The sequence below is a fragment of the Alternaria infectoria genome, assembly GCF_024043175.1.
Source record: "Alternaria infectoria strain BMP 0036 chromosome Unknown scaffold_15, whole genome shotgun sequence".
Taxonomy (NCBI): domain Eukaryota; kingdom Fungi; phylum Ascomycota; class Dothideomycetes; order Pleosporales; family Pleosporaceae; genus Alternaria; species Alternaria infectoria.
Window position 1 is genome coordinate 167,032 of NW_026250704.1, and position 18,649 is coordinate 185,680.

At 53.0% G+C, this 18,649-nt stretch overlaps 7 protein-coding genes across 7 annotated transcripts; all 7 read right to left on the reverse strand.

Moving 5' to 3' along the window:
- Window positions 1-296: 296 nt before the first annotated feature.
- Window positions 297-1,580, reverse strand: J4E92_008095 (uncharacterized protein; the record flags this gene model as incomplete). Its single annotated transcript, XM_051499452.1, has 1 exon — window positions 297-1,580. One exon carries the CDS (start codon window positions 1,578-1,580, stop codon window positions 297-299), a length of 1,284 nt encoding a protein of 427 aa, XP_051350235.1.
- A 277-nt stretch (window positions 1,581-1,857) lies between these two features.
- On the reverse strand, window positions 1,858-3,035 carry J4E92_008096 (uncharacterized protein; the record flags this gene model as incomplete). Its single annotated transcript, XM_051499453.1, has 2 exons — window positions 1,858-2,530; window positions 2,584-3,035. 2 exons carry the CDS (start codon window positions 3,033-3,035, stop codon window positions 1,858-1,860), a joined length of 1,125 nt encoding a protein of 374 aa, XP_051350236.1.
- A 503-nt stretch (window positions 3,036-3,538) lies between these two features.
- Window positions 3,539-4,591, reverse strand: J4E92_008097 (uncharacterized protein; the record flags this gene model as incomplete). Its single annotated transcript, XM_051499454.1, has 2 exons — window positions 3,539-4,488; window positions 4,588-4,591. 2 exons carry the CDS (start codon window positions 4,589-4,591, stop codon window positions 3,539-3,541), a joined length of 954 nt encoding a protein of 317 aa, XP_051350237.1.
- A 1,512-nt stretch (window positions 4,592-6,103) lies between these two features.
- J4E92_008098 (uncharacterized protein) lies at window positions 6,104-9,727 on the reverse strand (the record flags this gene model as incomplete). The annotated part of the gene is made up of 4 exons (XM_051499455.1): window positions 6,104-6,485; window positions 6,535-8,933; window positions 8,979-9,350; window positions 9,395-9,727. The coding sequence occupies 4 exons, from the start codon at window positions 9,725-9,727 to the stop codon at window positions 6,104-6,106; spliced, it is 3,486 nt and encodes a 1,161-aa protein (XP_051350238.1).
- A 997-nt stretch (window positions 9,728-10,724) lies between these two features.
- On the reverse strand, window positions 10,725-11,487 carry J4E92_008099 (uncharacterized protein; the record flags this gene model as incomplete). Its single annotated transcript, XM_051499456.1, has 3 exons — window positions 10,725-11,044; window positions 11,095-11,262; window positions 11,319-11,487. The coding sequence occupies 3 exons, from the start codon at window positions 11,485-11,487 to the stop codon at window positions 10,725-10,727; spliced, it is 657 nt and encodes a 218-aa protein (XP_051350239.1).
- A 2,646-nt stretch (window positions 11,488-14,133) lies between these two features.
- Window positions 14,134-14,829, reverse strand: J4E92_008100 (uncharacterized protein; the record flags this gene model as incomplete). Its single annotated transcript, XM_051499457.1, has 2 exons — window positions 14,134-14,462; window positions 14,529-14,829. The coding sequence occupies 2 exons, from the start codon at window positions 14,827-14,829 to the stop codon at window positions 14,134-14,136; spliced, it is 630 nt and encodes a 209-aa protein (XP_051350240.1).
- A 2,965-nt stretch (window positions 14,830-17,794) lies between these two features.
- Window positions 17,795-18,272, reverse strand: J4E92_008101 (uncharacterized protein; the record flags this gene model as incomplete). The annotated part of the gene is made up of 2 exons (XM_051499458.1): window positions 17,795-18,170; window positions 18,223-18,272. 2 exons carry the CDS (start codon window positions 18,270-18,272, stop codon window positions 17,795-17,797), a joined length of 426 nt encoding a protein of 141 aa, XP_051350241.1.
- Window positions 18,273-18,649: the final 377 nt, after the last annotated feature.

Genomic DNA, 18,649 nt, shown 5'->3' on the forward strand with positions numbered 1-18,649 from the left:
TCGCAGCATTTAGCAATCGCGCTCGCTTGCCAAAGCTTATTGTTGAGGTTGCCCAAGCCATACACTATCGAAAGGCTGAGATCTTCGTGTTGAGGCTAGACCCGAGCTTTTTGGCGATCTTCAAGACACGCGAACCATGACATCATCACGACCGTGATTGCACCATCAAATGCCGAACTACTACATCGGATTTCATGTAAAGTGATATGTTGCTACCTAGGTACAACCATGAATGTCTACTCAACCCCACATTCCGACTTAACTATCGTGCATCCCCGTGCTCTGCAAGCCGCATCTCAAGTGTACCTTGCTCGCTTCGCCGATCTATGGTCTAGCTCTAGCGCTTCTTCTTCTTCTTCTTTTTCCTCCAGCCTTACTTGCTCTTTCCACGCAGCCATCAGGAACGCTCTAACATCTTCATCGAAATAGCACCAATCGTCTGCTCGAACGAATTCTTCCATATCGCACGCTATGGCCGAGCCGTTCACCAAGCGATCGTATTCTTTAGGCCGCTCATCTTCATCCATCTTCGTCAACTCAATCGCAGTCGCCTCGCTTAGTCGGTCGTAAAGCTTTGATAACTTCTCGTAGTACGGTGTTATAATCCCGGCGTCAAACCTCGTAGTCGCGTACGTGTGTCGCAGTACTGGATGGCGAAGCTCAGTGCAGACGTTCATCTCGTAGAAGAGAGTTTTATGGTCGTCCCAATCTGGCAGGTCAAGACGAAACGCGGAGGCCTCAAGAACGGCGTCTGGAATAGGAGATGGCGTAATACCCTCTGTGTTTAGAGGCATTACCCAGGTGTGTTGATCTCCTACGCGTCGAAGCCGGGTAAGCAGTTGGCAATCTGTCGGGCGAATCTCGTCGTGCGCGTTCCAATGTACGCTCTTAATTTTCATGCCACGTAGGCTGGATAGTCTCAGATCATATGGATCTATTTCCTTGATATTACGTAGCAGGAACATCTCCCTCTTGACGAACGTGGTATAAGGTAATAGATGGTATGCTTTGTTCCAGGCGATGAATGTTAGCATTCCTGTCGCATACGCGTCTCGCAGAACCATGTGTGTTAGAGACTGCGTCTGGCATCCGGTAGTCACGACTTTCAGCTTGCATCCCTCGGGTCCATCCTTCTCATATACGTCTTCTGACAATACCTCTCCGTCGCGGCATCGATTGGGGGCTTCTGCGTTGGTTTCATCTCGCACGTAGTTTTCAGCCTCCAGGTATTTGGTCATAGCATCGACCTCTTGACCGACATATAGATAGATACAGTCGAAACGAGGAAGCCCGGCGAAGAGGCAATAGGCGAAGGGGCCGCCAATAAGAGCGTTGCAACGAGCTTGTAATGAGCGGAAGGCTTTTGTGTTCCGGAAGAACGGCTGTAGTGTAACGTCGATGTTGAATGTTCCACCCAGGAGCTTCTCGTTGATGTTCTTGTTGATGGGCTTACTTGTCAACATCAGAGCGATTTTCTCCAACGGGCCCAGCGACGCCATTATAGCATCTTGAATGGGGGCAAATCGAGTGCTGAGCAGATCGGCGAGCGTGACGCTGGTGGAGCTGGTGGAGGCGCCCATGATGCCTGAAATGGAAATACAGTGTGGTTGAATCTCGCTGATACTCGGTGGAGGAGTAGAAGGGTGGGCTGTTGGACGAAATTCGCAGTAGTTTACGACTGATTAGGTGGTTGACGTGAAGTGAAATGCAGCGGCACCAAGGCCATTGCTGCCTTCGACTGCATTGTGAAACTCGCCAAGGTACCAGCGCAAGCCATTCACCGTGATTGTATTGTTTGCATTCATATACTATATCAATCTCCTTACAGTCATCTGCATAAAGCGACACGATACCAACCTAATCGCGCTGCCTATAGCCTTGAAGCTCCTTCTCCTTTGTGGCAGTCTGTATCTCCAAGAGCTCGTTTTGCTTGTGTACCTGCTCCAACTCTTGCTGCATCTTGAGTATGATGTCTTCCTTAGAGGAGACTTGCTTCTCAGCAACAATGCGTTGCCGGTCGATCACTTCGGCATTGGCCCTGGCATCAGATGTGGCTTGTCTCACCTCGTCGAGCCTGATGTTGAGTTTGCGTATGCGTTCTTCGGTATCCTCTGTGCGCGTCTTCATCTCCTCGATCTGATTGCTATGAGACTGCAGCTCGATCCTGCAGTCGTCAAGCGCTTCTCGACAGGCGTTGAGCTCTTCCGTACGCTTGTGGAGGTCGTCGGTGCGTTTCTTGAGGTCTTCGGTGCGCTGTTCGAGGTCTTTGGTGAGCTGTTCGCGCTCTTCGGTGAGCTGTTTGAGGTCTGCGGTGCGTTGCGATAGATCTCCGTCGGCCTTTCCTGCCCTTGCCATCCAGTCTTGCTGACTCGTGCCCAATTCTGCGTTCTCCGTGCCGATTTCTGTCTCGATACGGACAGAGTCGTCGAGCTCTTTCTGTTTGTCCTTGACTGCCTGGCTCAACCTCTTCACCTTGGCATCTAGTTTGGCCCTGGTCTTGCTCTCTTCCCGGAGTTCCGATTTCATGGTTCTGTATGGCATCAGTAATGATCAAATGACGATGTCCACCGCGGTGCTGCTTACTCCAGATCTCCTTCCATTCCGTTGAACTTCTCCAACAGCGCATTCTTGTCTTCCACGGCCCTATCGATGAGCTTTTGGCTGATGTTGCCATCACCGACGAAGAGCTCTCGTAGTTTGTCCTGGACGGCGTGCTGGATCTTGGGGACCTCGACTTGCGGCTGAGCTGGGGCTGCTAGACTGATGCGCTGCTCTAGCTGCGAAGCCAAAGCCGCCACCTCATCGGCTCGTTCAAGCTCCTCATTCACGGCGACTTGACTCTGCTTGCTCATGATGTCGCTGAGCTCTTGTTCTAGGCCATCCAAGCGAACCTGTTCTTGACGGAGCTCTTGCTCTTGCTTGAGGAGCTGGCTCTCGAACTCGCCTCTGCTGCCGAAGCGGTGGCCGGATGTTGATTGGCCAGCGGTGGGCTTCTCGAGCGGCTCGTCGCTACCAGCAGTGCGCTCTGGTGCCATTGTGGGAGAGGTAGATGGTATGAAGATTTAAAAAGGGAAAATCGGTATCGTGCTATACGACCCTGGGTGAGAGGCAGGCTAAAGAGGCTAGAAAGGCGGAAGGAAGGGAGTGTGTGCAAGTGCTAACTACACGTATTACTACTGGATATCCGAAAATATCGAGTGAGCAGGGACATGTAGATGAGGAAGAAAATTTGAGTCGCGGCTTCCTGTTATCGTCGAGAGCTTGGCGATACGACGCTAGCTTGTTCTAGGACGTTCTTTCTTGGACGGTGAGCGGTGAAAGTGAGATTGAGCGCGGCATCGCGGAAGTAACGGCCGTGTCTATGAGATCATGCTGTTTCACAACGCAGTGGGCCAGGTGTCGGGCACTGCAGTACCTCCATATCGCGAGTGATGAAGGCGCCAGTAAAGTCTGAACGATGAATGTAGAAGACGGAAGTGAAGTCTATGAGATCAAAAGACGGTTTCTCAACCCTGTGTACAAGCGGCATCTGTACCTCTCAACTCGCAAATTTGACCTGTCCATCCTCGATCTGCACCCTTCCCTTGATTGCTGTCGCCCTATGTTGTAGCGCTTTTACATCAGTATTCCTCTCGGCCTGCTCTACAACTTCATCGTCCAGTATCATGAACGATATCGGCAGCGTACTATTCCTCCACACATGCTCGGTTCTTTGACTCGATTTCCAAGCCGTCGCAAGGAAAGTAACAAGAGCGAGGACCCACGTACATGCCGGCAACGTGATCCATATCCAAGTCACATGTATGTGCACGATCGGCGAGTAAGCATCTCCAGCAGCTCCCTGCGTCCCGTTTACGTCGTATGGGAAGTCTCGCATGGTCTTCGACATGGCTCTTGTAGCTAGATCGAGGCCGCACGAGATACGATTGTCTGGGTACTCGCACTCCGTGTAATTTCCATTCCAGAGCGCAAAAATGATCTCGTCAGGCTGAGCCGAGGCTGGAACGTAATCGTTTGCGAAGTTGTTGTCTTGTCCGCTGAGCTTTTCGTAGACACCGCTAAATGTGTCGATGAAGTAGAAAATACTCTGAGCTGTCGTACTTTCAATTGTGAAGTTTTCGCCATTTACCCCATACTCGGGCTCGACAGGCGCCTGGAGTTCGCCCGCTGGGCGCCAAACATCTGGGCTGGGATCCTGGAACCATGTCTTGAGAACCTCCTCGCGATAGGGCGGTTCAGCTGACTGGTCGTAGTCAGACTTGATGCTTTTGATGCATGGCTTTAGCGTGCAATTAGACGCCACATATTCCGGTTCGCCGCTGGTCCAATCCTTCCCGTCCATCGTGTCTTGGACGTCAACGTCAAGATATACAGATACTATGCTGCGAGGTGTTAGATCTGATTTACCACCACTGATAGCTCTGATCATGAAAATTTGACCGTTTAGATAATCCAAATCGTAATCGTACGAAAGGACGTCGTCTAAGCCTGGCAGCGACAAGTTGCAATAATGACTAGGTGTCGTATATTTGCTAGTCTCCTCGCAAGTCCGGCTTACTATGGGGGTAATGTCCTCGCAGGTTGTACACATGCCGATGCTGGCAGTCGGCCGCCATGTGCAATGTCCTGTGCTACAGACGTGACGTGGTTCCGCCCATGTATGACGCGAATGAGAGCTATGAAGAGCATTGAGCACGTTTGATCTCAATGCTGCATTCACGTAGCGATCTGCATATTTATTTAGTACTAGATCACCCTTTGTTGTAGCAGGCACTCACAGTTGTTGGTTACGTAGCCTTCGCTGTGGTACACGGAAGTGTTGGCGACAAAGGCTAGTCCTGAGGGGTCGACTACGTCCTTCGTATAATACCCGACTAAGTTCTGTACAAAGGGATCAAAAGCAACGCTTAGTATGATGCCAGTGGCTCCGATTGTAGCGATATATCTGTGGAATCATCAGCGCATAGTCGACGAGGGGGTCGTTGACGAACCGAGCCTTCAACTTCCAGATCAGCTGCAAACTGCCAGTCAGACCCCTTGATGCCGCATCGAAAGCGTCTAGATCAGCCAGAGACCGCTCTCTGCTGCCGAACCACGTCCATTTCAGCTGACCAAGGCAGTTTGCAAGCGGAACAAGAAGACAAAGTCGAGCAAGCGTACCCAGCCAAGACACAACCGAGTTGACCGAGATGCCACTTTGACGACATACGATATCGGCGATTCCAGGCTCAGAGAAGCAATGTGTGCCGGCAGATGCCCATGAGGGTTGCGGTTTGTCGTTCAGCGACGATAGGAGAAGCACAATGGTAACAAGCGCGCCCGCGGACACAACAAGGCTGAGGATTTCCCACACCCACCAATCAGCAGATCTCAGACTATCGAGTACCCGGTGCCGTCTCTTCATTGTGATAGTAGTCTTTCCTGGCCTTAGTGCTGTCACTTCAGCGGCATCGATGTCTTTTTGGTCTTCCATTGTGTTGAGCGATAAGTTTCAGCGCAGTCGACAGAGAGATGACGGATGACCAGCCCCGCAGAGATATCTTTTGTAGCTGCAAGAGTTATTGCTTATTGTATACCACGGGACAGATTCGAGTGTGGCGCTTCTTCTGATTGGATCTTGTAAGCCACATCGCTTCGCTTCTACATATCCGTACACTGCCAAGCCTGGGGGCCGGAAAGCGGACCAAGATTAGATAAGTATAGTACAGTAAAGTCCAATAGAGGGTATGCGATTGCATGCGCTTGCGGCAAGGCGCTCATACCGGCCAGCTTCGAGCTGATCTGTACAACGAGTGGTGCCTGCTCTATCGCCAGAGGGTCTCGTGATCGACTGTGGCAAGACGGGAGGAACCACGCCGATAAAGTTATTAACAATGCATTAGTGATGTATATACTTCTCCCCTCTCCTAATCCGACATAACAACAGAAGACCCATATTCTTGCGAACGCGTATGTATAAATCTTCGTCCCGTCTTCATCTCAATACCAAACCATTCCAATCCAGATTACCCTGATACATGCGCAAAACAAATCCAGGTATCTTCCCAACATATCTACAGTCCTATCCTTATTACGCCGAAACCATCACACTCTCCAAGAATATCTACCGCCTCGGCGCGATACCCGCAGAGCTCAGCGCAGAAAGCGGTCCGCCACCGGTAACAGGAGTCTGAGCACCCGTGACTGGTGTCGCAGGCGCAGGTGTAGGCGCGCGAGAAGGAACGTTACTCCTGTTGTGTGCCATGTGCGCCTTGACGAGATGACCCGCACACAGGGCGCTGTTGAGCGACAACTCACCCGCCAGCACACCAGCGGCGATGACACGAGCGAGTTGCCTGGCGTTGTCACCGGGCGATGTTGGGTGAGCGCCGCGTACGCCGAGGAGGTCGAGCATAGCGGATTGGGGCTCGAGGATGGTTCCGCCGCCGATGGTGCCGACTTCGATTGAGGGCATCGAGACGGAGATTTGGAGGTTGCCGTTGACACTAGACGTTGTTAGCTTAAAGTCTTGGTGAATTACGAATGATGACTTACTTGTGCATGATGGTGATGCAGTTAGCACTCTCAACGACCTGCGCGGGATCCTGTCCGGTAGCCAGGAAGATGGCAGCGACGATGTTCGCCGCGTGAGCGTTGAAACCACCCATAGCACCCGCCATGGCCGATCCGATAAAGTTCTTAGAAATGTTCATCTGCACGAGATCCTCAACCTCGCACTTCAGCACCGACTTGACGACAGACCCGGGGATCATGGCTTCGGCGACGACACCCTTGCCACGACCGTCGATCCAGTTGATGGCAGCGGACTTCTTGTCTGTGCAGTAGTTCCCCGACACAGTGACTACGCGCATGTCTTCAAAGCCGCAGTCGGTTGCCATGACAGTAAGAGCGTGTTCAACACCCTTGGAGATCATGTTCATGCCCATGGCGTCACCGGTCGTGGCCCTGAATCGGACGTAGATGTTGGTGCCTGCAATCGCAGACTTCATAGACTGGAGTCTGGCGAAGCGGGAAGTCGAGTTGAATGCGTCCTTCATCGTTCTTTGACCTTCTTCCGAGTCGAGCCAGATCTTCGCCGCACCAGCGCGTGTTAGGCTGTCGAATCCGATACAAGGTCCGCGGGTCATGCCGTCGCCAGTAACAACAGTAACAGCACCACCGCCAGCGTTGATAGCCTTGGCACCTCGGGAAGTTGAAGCTACGAGCACACCCTCGGTGGTCGCCATGGGAAGGAAGTAGTTTTGGCCATCAACGAGGATAGGTCCAGCGACACCGAGGGGGAGGGGCAGATAACCGACGACGTTCTCACAGCATGCGCCATGGACAAGATCGTAGTTGTAGTCCTTGTACGGGAGGAGAGAGCGTTCGAGGAGAGTGGACGTCTCGCGAGTAGCGTGGGTGCGTGAGACGAGACCACGGCGGATCTTGACAGCGCGGGTCTTGTCACCGAGTGTCTTCTCCAAAGCGTAACCAGGGATCTTTCCTTTGAGCGACATCTCGATGAGCTCCTCGTCAGTCATCTTAGGGGCTTGCTTGTCCTTGATCATCAATTCGAGAATCTCAGCAGCACGGTTTGGCTGTCTTTGCTGTTCTTCCGAAGGACCGATAGGGAGCACTGGCGTCTGCGGTACGAGGTGGGTCAGTGGCTGCAAGCGAGTGTCCTCAGGGCCGGGTGTACGAGGCGGCGTGGGCATGTGCATTGAAGGCACGCGGGGGGTTCCAGGCACAGTGGGGGCTCCATCTTGAACTTCGGAGGGAGCAGCTGGGGCAAGCGGCTGGTGGGGTTCCTTGATGGTCCAGCGGGCGGCGTTGAAGAGGTAGCCGTTCAGAACCACGCTCATGACAAGCGCGAGGACGATCCATTTACTGAGGAAGGGGTCCTCCAAGCTCTTCAGTACTCCGTCGACAATGTGCGTGCTGATATTGTTTCCGAAAGCAAACTCGTTGTCGGTGATGGACGGCTCAGCGTAGTGGATAGACGGGAACTCAAGCTCGTACTTGATGGGCATGAGGATGGTGACAATGGTAGAAGTGGCGGTGGCCTTAGCCTGCTCGTAGATGTGGTCAAGTCCGCTTCCAGCAACCTTGAAGGGATCCAGCGGGGGAGTGGCACCAACGCCAGCAACGTGAGCGACCTTGCTGGGAGCAAGACCGAAACGGAGGGTGACGACGTTGAGAACGTTGACCAAGATGAATCCGGCGACCATCAGAATCTTGAACTTGGGGACTGTAATCTTCTTTCCAAAGACAGTCGTCGTGTGGTTGGCGACTTGGACATCGCGCGCGTTGGGCCAGTCGTTGTTGCGGGCGACGTTCTCGGCGACCTTGCCATCGACACCGTCGTCCTCGAGAGCCCTGCGGAGAGCCACATGGCGCTTGATGCGGTTAATCTCAAGCTTGATGGTAAGAATTGCGGTGTAGAAAGTCAAGAGCATGAGAGCGTCGAAGAAGAGGATCCATGCGCCGAGGAAGCAGAATTGTCGCAGACCGCCCTGGATTCCAGACATGGCGCCGGCAACCAGGATCAGGATCTCGAAGAAGTAGTCGCGGACAATCTCGAAACCAGTCCTCTTGATGGCGAGCTGTACAGCTGACTGGATAGTCGAAGGCGCGCCCCGCTTCTCTTCAGCGGCCCGTCGGCCATCCAGGGACGCAGAGAGCACGGCCTTGGTGAGAACGATGGGCTTCTCGAAACCGATAATGACGACCAGGAATGGGAGTCCTTCGGAGAGCAGGATGAGGTTAATGGGAACGCCGAGGTAGGTTGTAACAGCGAGACCGAAGAGGAAAGCGAAGGCAGACTGCAGAAGAACTGCGGTAGCCAGCCAGAAGTTGGATCCTAGACGCCTCATGGCGAGGAAGAGGGAGACGAAGGTCAGGTGCATGGCGAGATATCCCAGGGCCATGATGACGATATCACCGGTATCCGCGTTCTATCAAAATTAGCCCAAGTCATTTCCAACCGCCAAACAACATACCTTGAGAAGATCGACGAAAGACGTCCAAGAGTCCAGGATCCAATTGCGCACGCCACCAGGGGCACTGCCGTTCTTGGAAGCCTTCATCATCCACTTTTTCTCCTCGCGTGTGCCTTCCTGCTCTGAGCCCTTCGACTGAGCCGCATCTTCGGGCGCGGAAATCTCCTGCATGGCCTGGAGAAAGTCGGCGGCTTCGGTGTAGGGGATTGAGAATGCGAGCGAGGTGTCGTGGGAGAAGGTGGAGAAGGAGCTGGACGAGCTGGGGAGGAGCTCGGCAGAGACATTGCTGGGGACGGATTGTTGCGAGGGAGCCGAGTTGATGATGCTTGATTCGGGGAAGACGAGGGTGACGAGGGCGAGTTCCTGGGCGGTCTGTGACGTTAGCAGGGTCTTTTGTGAATCGCAGAAATGCTCACCTTGTCCTTGTAGATGGCAGTCTTGGGCTCTTCAGCCTCCCACTGCCATGACGTCTCCTCTCCGATTCTGAGTCTCTTGCTGCCGGCGAGAAGAGTGGTGAAGTCGACGCGGCTCGAGGCTGCTTCCTCAATGCCACTCTCCAGCAGGCCCTTGTCGAGAACGCCCAGGTATGAGTAGCTGGCCACAAAGGCAATGGTGACAATGGTGTGGATCGGGTGGGTGCATGCCTTCTTCGCGACGGAGAGCAGGATGGGGTTGAAGTGGCGGTCGAACCAGGCGGGGCCCGTCTTCTTCTGCTCGCCCTGCCAGCGGCTGGTGAGATATCCGAGCATCGTGAGGATGTGATGTTTCCACTGAAGTTGATTCAGTGGTGTTGTAGGCCTAGAGAGGCGCTCGCATGGGATGACGCGTAGGGTGGCTGTGCGCAGCGTGGAGGGGGATTGGATGCGACTCTCACGTGTGACTATACGAAAAGACCTTTTGCTGTCAGTACAATCACGCCGGATATTCGTTCTTGCGGCGTACCTCGTGCACCCTCCGTGGTCGGCGTGCTATTAAGAGTCCGTCAAGTCTCCGATTCTGCAATTAGGCCCTGCGATACCGAAACCCGCAATTGGCGTCGCAACACACCGTCAGACGCGCAATGTCAAAAAGTAAAGAGAGGAGGAGGGGGAGTCGAGGCGTGCTCACGACACTCGGTGCCGACCAGACTGAAATGTGGAGGAGGCCCCTTGCCGTCCCGCGACTTTTTTGTCCGCGCTAGACCCGACGGATACTCACCGCTTTGGACTCCGGCCAGGCCAGAGACTGTAATTCGACGATAGGCGATGCGATAGGAAAGGGTCCTGCAGGAATATGCGCCTAGCAATGTTCCACGTCTAGTCCGCTCGACAGCTCAGCGTACTTGGGTCAAAGGAGAGTAGTTCGTTGTTGATGTTGCTGTTCGACGGTGGCTCTTTCCACGAAGAAGTTGCGCCACGCGGAGGTTGCGCCACACGCCACGTACGCCACTGGATGACGCGCCAATCAATCCCAGCAACCGGATGATCTTCAGGGGATCCGCCAGAACAAGGCTGGAAAACGTGAAATGTGCTGTGATATCGATAAGATTATGCAGTTCTACAGATGTTTCTATCAATCTATTAAACATTCCGTTGATGCGCTTCTATGTTTCTATGACGCGCGAGCTTGTCTACAGACTTTCTGCCAACTTCCTTGAAATACCCCGTCGTGGCCCAAATATCCCGCCGCCGTCTGGAATACCCCGCGAGCCTGCTAAATCCTCCGTCACCAACTACAACCTGGAATAGACGCGGTGGTAGTAGCCCGTCACTCAAACTTCTCAGTCATCGGAACGTCGCCGTTGGTAATCTCCTTCAGAAACGCTGCATCCGGCCTGTACAACATGACGTGAAAGTGCTCGACTGCATGCACACTCTTCAAGCTCTTCCAATTCTTGAACCAGACCAGCTCTTTGACTTTGGGAGCAAACGTCTTTTGCACATACTCATCAATCTGTTTATGCGATTCTGCCGTAGATAGTCCAGTGTCGGGGTCGTCGTCGAGTTCAAACTTGGTCCACACGACGAGATGGACAATGTCGGCATCAATCCCATACGGCCAGTCGTTGTACAGGATCTTGATGTCCTCTGCGCGGGTAAATATAGATGTCAAGCCGGGTAAGGTGAATCGAACGCACCATCAAATTGGAACGGCTTGCCTTCCGGCTCCATGCTTCCCCACTTCAGCCGCTCATTCACAATGAAGTTCATGATACTGCCATAGTCCCTCTCCAGCCGATGCGTAAACTGCCGGTACCGTCTCAATTCACTTGGCAAGCGATGAAACTTGTCCACCCGGTTGCTATCTACCCACAGCCATCAGCGTTTCGCCTATCGCGTGTCACGTCTTCATCAATCTCACCCACAATAGCCCGCACCTCGTCCCACCTCAATACCCTGTACTCCTCGTCAGGCGTCCCGATGATGCCCTTGTCTTTGTCACTAATATCCCTCAGGAAGTCGGGACACTCGCCCGGCCATTGATCTCGAGGCACGTTGACGAGCCAGAACGGCAGCTCCTCGTGTGGCATCCTTGTGCAGCAGCTAATTCCGGAAAATAGAAAAGTAAACAATTGCGTACAGTAGTCGTACAAGATTGAGATGACAAGGTTTGGGATTGCGCAGCAGGGATGATGAGCTGCCAGTCTAGGGAACCCTAGCGGTGAGCCTTAGGCATGTTGAACGACAGAAACAGCGGGTGGGACCGCGCTGAGGCTGCAAGGCCGTTGTCGCCATGACAAGCCATGTCAAGCCATGTTTTGCGTAGAACGCCTTGTTTCAAGCATTCATCAAGCTTCCATCTAGCATCCGTCGGGGAAAGTAGGGCGAGTTCAAGCAACTTCAATGATGATTACTCGACGACTTTAGTAAGGAGAAGTGCGACGAAGCTGAAGTTGAACACACCGCCAGAATACCTAGGTATGTACAGTGTAGAACACATCTGCATCTCAGCCTCAGCCGCTGCACGCAATCAAACAGCCTCATGGCCTTGCCAATCAAACCAGCATCCCTCGTCTCAAATCCCAACTCCCCAATTTCCCGCGCCTTACCGCCATCGGCGCCATGTGTCCAGCGTGATGGCCTACAGGGATGCCACCCGCGCTGCGCGTCCTGATTGGCCATGCCCATCCCGCAAGCCCGAACCTCGAAACCAACGAAAACCACACGACAATATCGCAGTCCTGCTTTGACACCTGGACATGAGAGTCTAGGCAAGCAGTGTTACATCACATGGGTGCAAGGCCCCATGGTCTGTTGTTTTAGGGGCCTGTATAGACAGGCAGGTGTTAAGTATGGCGGTTTCCTCATTTTTGCCTTAGCAACTACTTTCCTTTCACGTCACGACTGCGCCTTGAAGTGCTGCAACACACTGCAAACGATCGCCTTGATCTACTTCTGATCTCCAACCACCGTCGCTCCTTTCCGTTTGTTTGCTACGTCACCCAAACCATCGTCGATCAACTACCCGAGTTAAGGTTTACGTCGTGTCATTCACTACACACGCGGCGGGTTCCTGGCTCTGCTGGACCCTTTCCAATCTGAATACCCACCACAATCTCGCGTGTTGCTGTGCGACATCGTGCATCTGTCGTTCGGTGTCGTAACGCTCGTGCTAGTGGCAGTTCGACAGAAGTTAATAGTCGACTATCGCCTTTTACATCGACATCGATTGTTTTCATCAACCTCTACCATCGGCGCTATCACTCTTACCACGAGTACATATACCTCGACGACGAAGTCACTACTACCACAACCACTACTTCCATCGCCACTTCACACGTACATGCTCAGCATACCACAATAACTCGCCATCTCCTACGTACCCTCGCTATCTAGTCCACCCACACACAACGCAAAATGGTCCGCGACCCCCAATTCTGGAAACGCTTCAGCGTAGCCGTCCACCAAGACGACTTGGAAAAAACCACGCAAACCCAGGGCCTCAAGCAATCGTACGTCAGCAGTTCCCTATCCCCTCCCCTCGGATCCCCCACTTCCCAAACACACCTACCCATCACATCCCCGCCCATGGTCCAACTGCAATCCACACGGTCGTCCTACGCCGCATCAAATCCGTTGTCACCACTATCAGCGGAGATCTTCTCGGGCGGAATACATACGCAAACGGCGGAGAAGGAGAAGGAGATGGATAAAAAGAGAGAGAGGCCGAGATCAAAGCTACAAAAGACGCCGTCAACAAAACCCCTACTCCGCCCCTCCATCTCCATCCAAGAGCTCCCCTCCACCACCACGCAAAACGCCTACCAACCGCCCTTTTCCCCTCTCCCCTCCCCCACACATCCACACCCATCTTCATCCTCGCGTCCCCACTCATTCTTCCGCACCCCCAATCTCTCCACCCTCTCTCTCAGCCACCTCTCCGGACGCCCTTCCTCGCGCTTCCACTTCACCACGACCATCACGGCTGACGCGTCACATAGAGATAGTTGGTTGGCCGGTCAGCAGAGGAAGGCTAAGCAAAGAACGTGGATTTGCTGGTGCTTTTGGATATGTTTCCTGCTGCTTGTTGCGGGCGTGGTTGTTACGATTATTATCTTGAGACAGCATAAGATTATCTGAGTATGAAGGGGACAAGATGGATGAAGGAATGAAGGATTAGGTGTATATATGAGTGTGTTTTGGGATAGACGGGGCGTATGGGGCGTTTAATGTCTTTTCTGGGGGTTGGATTGGGCTGGTGTTCTGAGCACTCGGATACTCGTTGCTGCTATCCGCGGTTCTCTTTCTTTTCGATGTTTATATTTCAGATGATACCAGGTCTTACATGGCCACCAATGCGATATCTGCTTCTTTTCTTGAGAATCTATCTCACCACATTGCGTGTGAATGTTCAAGGCCACTTATAACACTCAACGGGAATCATGAACTGCCTTGAGAACAAACTTCCATCGAGGGTTCGCACAGTTTGCGGTGTCATCTAGGCATAAAGACACGTTGATGTGAACTGACATGAGTGCTTTTACCTATCTAGTCCAGCCCATTACCGGCTCTCAGCACGTTTTCCCAGCCTATCATACAAATGTCAATCTGCAACGCCATGCCCGCAACGGATATCTCAGTCCCAAAAGCGCGAGCATGCACAACGCCAAAACTCCTTTCACACTCATTCCTCCTCAACCCTGCCCCATCCTCACCCTCCCGGCCACCAAATCTTCCTAAAACCGGCTCTTCGTCGCAGGCGGCGTAGGACTCCTGCTCATACTCCTGGCATCCCGACCTCTCTCCTTCAACCACTTGCGCGTGCACATATCCAACTCGCGGTCCAACTCGGCACTCGGTTCCTTGCGATGGATGAAGTTGCAGAAGCCGCCACGGACACAGCCCTCGCCGCTGTTGAGACGACAGCAGGCCTCGCGGAAATCGGTGACGGGCGAGAGTTCGCAGTAGATGGGGCGGCCGGCGTACCAGCGCGAGTTGAGCGCGTCGCAGGCTTTTTGCGCGTCTTCTTCGTACTTGAAGCGGACATAGACGTTGCCGATGAGGTCTGTAATTGCGTTAGCAGCTTCTTCTAATCAAAGGGAGTAAAGGTATGAGTATGGGGGGAACGCACGATCATTGTTGTTGTCACAAACGACCAGCTCCTCCACCAGTCCATACTGGCACAGCTCGCACCAGATATCCTCGTAAAACGCATCAAAGTGCATCTGCATCTGCTGCGGGTTCATCTTGTTCTTGGGGTCGTACGCGGGGTTCTGGTAGAGGTTCGGCAGCAGGATCGTCTGCGAGTACGAGGGCTTGACGTGTTTGCGCGAGCAGCGGTCGCCGTGGCGGCACGCGCCGATCTTGTAGTAGAAGGAGCAGTTGACTTTGTCTTGCTCCGTTCCGAAGATGGAGGCGAGGTAGTTGGCCATGGTGAATGTCGTGCGAGGTGTTGGGTGAGGTGTATGAAGGGTTGCGACGGCTTTTGCGAGGTCGACGGCGATGGCGTGGTGTGTGAGGTCGTCGCGCGCGCGGTGTTGGGAAAATGTCGCGATGCGCGGAGCTCGAAGCTAGGCTGAATGTCGCGGACGCTAGTGGCTGACAAAGCTGGAGAGCGCCAAGGAATGCTCGAGAAACGCCACTTTCACTCTTTCTTTGGCATGCTTACGATGCGACATTAAGGGTAGATTTACAGCATTTACACAGATTCAATGGGGTCAGATTCTAGATCTCCGCTACTTGCAGCCCTTCAATGGCGCAGTTATGGCCTTTGTATACCTAGCGCGCTTGCTATCCTACGAACTATCGTGAACAATTTGACCAGCCTGACCGAACGAGGAAGGTGCAACTACGGCGACCTTCTATGACAAAAGCAACCACCGCGAGTAACCTAATTCCCGAGGCGACGCGTTCCACCTCATTCTTCCATTCGCCTTCCTCTCGATTAATCCTTCTCAAGGTCTCGGCCCAAAGCGCGGCCTGCTCCTTGTGTAACACCGAGGCACTTCATGTATTGACAAGAGCCTTTTCGTTTGGCTCGTATCTTTCCACGGTCACTTGGAGCTGCCCATACTGGAGTCTTCGCTTTCGTCTTCGTATCTAACGAAGGCGTGCGATCCGACGTGACGTCGGCGGAGATACCTGCGCATGCCAGAAAGCGATGGAGAGCTTCCGCGAGGCTCAGAGGTGAGTCGTCCGGGGGAAGTGCCATCTTGACTCAAGGTATCTCAGTCGTTCCAGGGCGTTTCGTAGAGCTGTCGAGATACCGACCACCAGGCAATCTCTTCGCTATTGACCCAGAGGTCAGACCAGTCGGCAGGAGGGATGTACAATGGGGACATGTCACTCGTTCTCTCGGGATCGCTTCTATCAGCTCTCCCATGTAGATCACGCCGCCGCCACCAATCCAGACCTCTTTTGACACCCTCCACAGCCGATTCAAACAGCATCCTGTCCAATAGTCGAACCGGACGCTGGAGTACAATATCAAGCAAGATAAACCAGTCCGACCGCGGTGCAAAGAACACTCCAAAACACCGGTTTGCGATTGAGAAAGTATCGCCATTAGGACCGGGATTCGCGAAGCGCTTGATAGGGTAAAGAAGACAGACCAGGACCACCCACGCAAAAGCCATGATGTCGAACAAGTCAAGCAGACTTCGACAGAGAGCTTCTATAGATGTCCTCCCATCCCTCGGTGGCATTATTCGGTAACTGCAACAGTCTCGTGATACGAGGAAAGTAAGGTCGAAATTGGCTCGGGGGATAGATCGGAGAAGTGTGATGAGATTGACGGGCCACTCTTGGAGGCGCGCATGCCAGTATGCGCGTATATACTCACATTCTGACAGTACCCAGAAGGCCATTGCGAAGTGGAGCGTGCATTCTTGAACAACTGCGCTGAGGTCTTTGGGGAAGACGGGAGGGGTGCCGAGGTAAGTTTGTGTCCAGATTGCGATCTGACCAACGTTGACAAGCGTCATTGCAAGTAGTATTGTGTATAATGTGGGAGGAATCGGGTCTACGTATCGTGGTAGATGATCCTTGGGATCGGTAGAGTAGTCGTTTTCAGCATAGAACCTTAGGACGAAGAACAACGTGAACGCCATCCAGAGTAAATGTGCGGGAAAAGTGAACCAGAGAGGTCCTGCGGCGATGGTTTCCTCACGTAAAGGTCGTATCTGAAAGTAGAATACCGAATGTAGCGATAACAAGCAGTAGACCGCGAAGCGAGTTTTTGTCGGTATCTCGTAACGCGGAAACACGTCAAGCGTATGACGAGTGATTGCAAAGTGCGGCATTGTAACGCTCGCAACTGGCGATGATGCAGGTAAGGACAGAGTGCGCTTGCGCTGTAGAGGTGCGGTCACTGAAACCGAGTTCGGGAGATATACATCGTTGATCAAAAGTGAGTGTTGTGAGGTCGTGCAAGTCTCTCAGGGTCTGAAGTATACATTGGTAATGTGCGCGCGATTCGCGATGCGGTACCATGGGTTGCCGATAACACTGCATTGGCGTGCCACACACATCTCTCACGCCATTCAAAGAAAACCAAACACCCTGTAGTCTACATCGGTATCAAAAGGCAGAATACGTAAATCTTTGATTGGATGTAGACTTCTAGGTCACTATTGCGTTTGTTTCTGTACTTGAATATCGTATCTTTTCGACATGCAGTGCTCCTTTAGTGTTCAGTCATGATCGAAACCGCATCCTCGTGCTCCTCTGACTCGGGACTCTCTGCCTCTTCTACCTTCACCACCTCCTCCGTCTCAACATCGTTATACGGACAGATCCCTCTCCTCTCACGCCACGCCCGCTCTACATCTTCCAGTCTCTCCGCACATTCGTCGCACGGCTTTAAGTGTAGCTCGACGCCTACGATTGCTGGGCGATGATGGCGAGCTGATCCTGGGCAAGTAATGGTGTAAGCATGTCTGTGGCAATGGCACGAGAAAGAGTGGATGGTCGCGGCGCATATACAGTTTTCTGGTTTGATGTTGAGGGTTGGCATGGCTTATGTCGGGGAGATGGCGGTGCTTTTTACCGGCGGTAGGGTGGTAGTGAGGTAGGGGAGTAAGTGGAAAGGAGTTGCGCACAGTGTAGTTGACAAGTCATGCAAGAGCTCATGTGAACGACGGGAAGGAATCACATGTCAAAGGATGGATGGTGCGAGAAGAGACTTGAATGCATGCAGGGCATTATCGTGATGCTGTGAAATGTCTTAGACGGACACTGCCTACTTCGCCGCACCCCTCCCTCCCGTGTGAACAGTTCCCTTAATCCATTGCATTGTACATATTGGTCCTTTTCCTCTTGCTCGCAATGCATGTCTCGACGACACTGAACATGCTAGCGGTCCGCACTATGTTCAACAGCCTCCATCCCACTCACAGCTCACTGTCCTTCCTCCTCACGCTGCTGTTGACCTTGCTGCTGATACCGGGTCAATTGGCGGAAATAGTGCTGCGCGAGCTGGTTGCGGTGTGTCTGCGGATTACAGCCTTGCGGAAATCCTTGAGTCTGGATTTGCTGCGTAGCCTTTTGGAATGCCAGCTTTTGGAACTGCTGCGCGTTCTCAGTACTCCTTGCCATTACCCTTACCAATGGATCACTCACACTTTTCGTCTCCGCCCTCGCCAATTCCAGGTCTTGCCTCGACTTCACAAGTTCCTGCTTCTGCGCTGCGATAGTGTCCTGGGCGGTACGAAGCTGGCGCTTGACTTCGTCGAGTTCGTTTTCCGCTGCCCGCTGGGCTGCATGGGCTTCCTTACTACACGAAGTCAGTATATGTCTCACATGCACTACAGACAGTCAGAACTTACAGCATCGCGCCGAGCCACTCTAGCGGGGATGAGGGGGGGTTTGATGCCATTGTTGTGGATGTGGATGATGTAGTGGTGTGGTGGTTTGTCCGATAGATGGTAATGTTAGAAGAGGTAGGTAGCGAGAACGTTGAGGTTGCAAAGAAAAGTATTCAGAGTGCGTTTGTATTTCTATAGATTGCCAAAGAGCGCTAGCTTGGTCAAGGATTCTCCTCTCTCATCGCTCACGACTCCCCGTGAATTTACTGTCTACCCTCATCTCTCCGTATCTCAAGTTCTTTCGCCCTCGCTTCCTGGTGATCTCTCAATATACACGCAGCGCAAGCTTCCTGGTAGCAGACTTCAATCGTATTTGAAGGCGCATGGTTGCAGAGACCAAAGCAGCCATGCGACGACGTGAAGCTTGCTGGGCACCAAGAAGTTCCTT